This window comes from Centruroides sculpturatus, unplaced genomic scaffold, assembly GCF_000671375.1.
Source record: "Centruroides sculpturatus isolate CEXI.00-Female unplaced genomic scaffold, Cexi_2.0 scaffold1394, whole genome shotgun sequence".
Taxonomy (NCBI): domain Eukaryota; kingdom Metazoa; phylum Arthropoda; class Arachnida; order Scorpiones; family Buthidae; genus Centruroides; species Centruroides sculpturatus.
In genome coordinates this window covers 63,028-64,618 of record NW_019385702.1, presented here as the reverse complement: position 1 = coordinate 64,618, position 1,591 = coordinate 63,028, and the positions used below count along the sequence as shown (strand labels likewise).

Genomic DNA, 1,591 nt, shown 5'->3' with positions numbered 1-1,591 from the left:
CGGATTACCGAAAATAATTACATATTTCGCATTGTTTTGCTAGCAGTAACTTACAATATTCTCTACTCCAACTGTTCGAACAGAACTGCTCACATAAAACACACGAAATGTGTGTCATCGTTTAAAAATTAAATGGGGAGATTCACATCGCGACATGCTTCTGTGCAAGCAGACACGTAACGGGGACGGGTACCTTGACGGGAGGTGCGTCAGACTACTGAGCATGTCGGATTAAAAAACGTCGGACTATAGAGGGACAACTGTAAATATATTTTTGAACACACAACATTATATTATTGTTTTGCTTATGTAAAGTATATAGTATTCAGACTTTATCATATTAAAAACAATTTTAATTCTATCACAAATTATAATTACTTACAAAATATTAAAAACAAATTTAAAATAATGTAAATACATTTTGAACTTGTATAATTCTGAAAAATCCTTACCAAATGTCGAGTCATTTCAACAGCAATTGGCATTAATTCTTTAGAATATGTACAAACAATTTTCTGCATCACAGTTGTTAAATCATCATTTTCTGTCTCTCTCATAATATTTAATAATTCTAAAGCAATTGGTTTGATTTTAGGTTCTATGTATCTTTTTGCTGAAATAATAAGGAACATTATAAAATAAAAACAGTATTAATGAATCTATAACCTATAATTTTATAATTTTAAATGAGCAAATGCAAATTATATTAAAGAAGAAAAATTTTAGATTGATTTGTTTATTAGATTTTAATGATACAAGAATGCATTAGATAGTTTTGTGTTAATTCCATGATAAATAAATAATTCCAACTATTAGTAATATGAAAAAATTAGAAATAAACAGCAACTATAAATAACAATTACAAAAACAAACACAAAAATAAAATAACAACACTGTTGCACTATATTGTCAACCTAGAACTTTGACTCACTAAAATAGATATGATAAAATTGTGACTCAGTTTAAATCTATCAAAGTTTACTAGATTAGAGCCGCATGTCACCAGAGTTCAGTTAATAAGTGATGCTGTAAACTAATCAAATCAGTTAAAAACAAAAACTTTTACTATTATAAATAAGAATTATTTATGTAAGAAGTATGCTGGATTACACTTATAATTCAAGATATACAAAACAGTTATCAAATACATCACATAATTAGGTACATATAGATTAGTATTGTTGCGTAGATGAACAGCAACCAGTTATTAGGAACACAAAGGGGTGTTTATTCACTCCAGGCCTGGGAGTGCCATTTCCCCTCTGAAAAAGTGAGAAAAGTGAGTTGAAATACAGAAAAAGTGAGTAAAAAGTGAGTGCAATACAGGTAGCCCTTGGTTTACGCCGGCTCAATTTACACCGATTCACAATAATGCCGCTGTGCAATTTGCTATTTCGTACTGTAATTCCCCAATTTTCCCTATGCTAGACTGATTTTCATTTCAGTATTGACATATTTACTGAGCGCAACATTGTACATTCATTAAAATAAAGATTTTTATTGAATATATTTATTTTTTCTGTTTAATATTATTGGGTATATATACATTTGCATTAAATTAATATTAAAATACTAAACATTTAGGTACCCA

The 1,591-nt window shown here is 28.8% G+C and overlaps 1 protein-coding gene across 1 annotated transcript in view; it reads right to left on the bottom strand.

Moving 5' to 3' along the window:
* Nucleotides 1–359: 359 nt before the first annotated feature.
* Nucleotides 360–1,591, bottom strand: part of LOC111641342 (importin-7-like) — a 46,439-nt gene continuing 45,207 nt past the window's right edge. Inside the window, exon 9 of the mRNA XM_023387478.1 lies at nt 360–613. Within this exon, the coding sequence (XP_023243246.1) occupies nt 375–613 (239 nt within the window). The 3' untranslated portion in view covers nt 360–374. The remainder of the gene's footprint in view (nt 614–1,591) is intronic.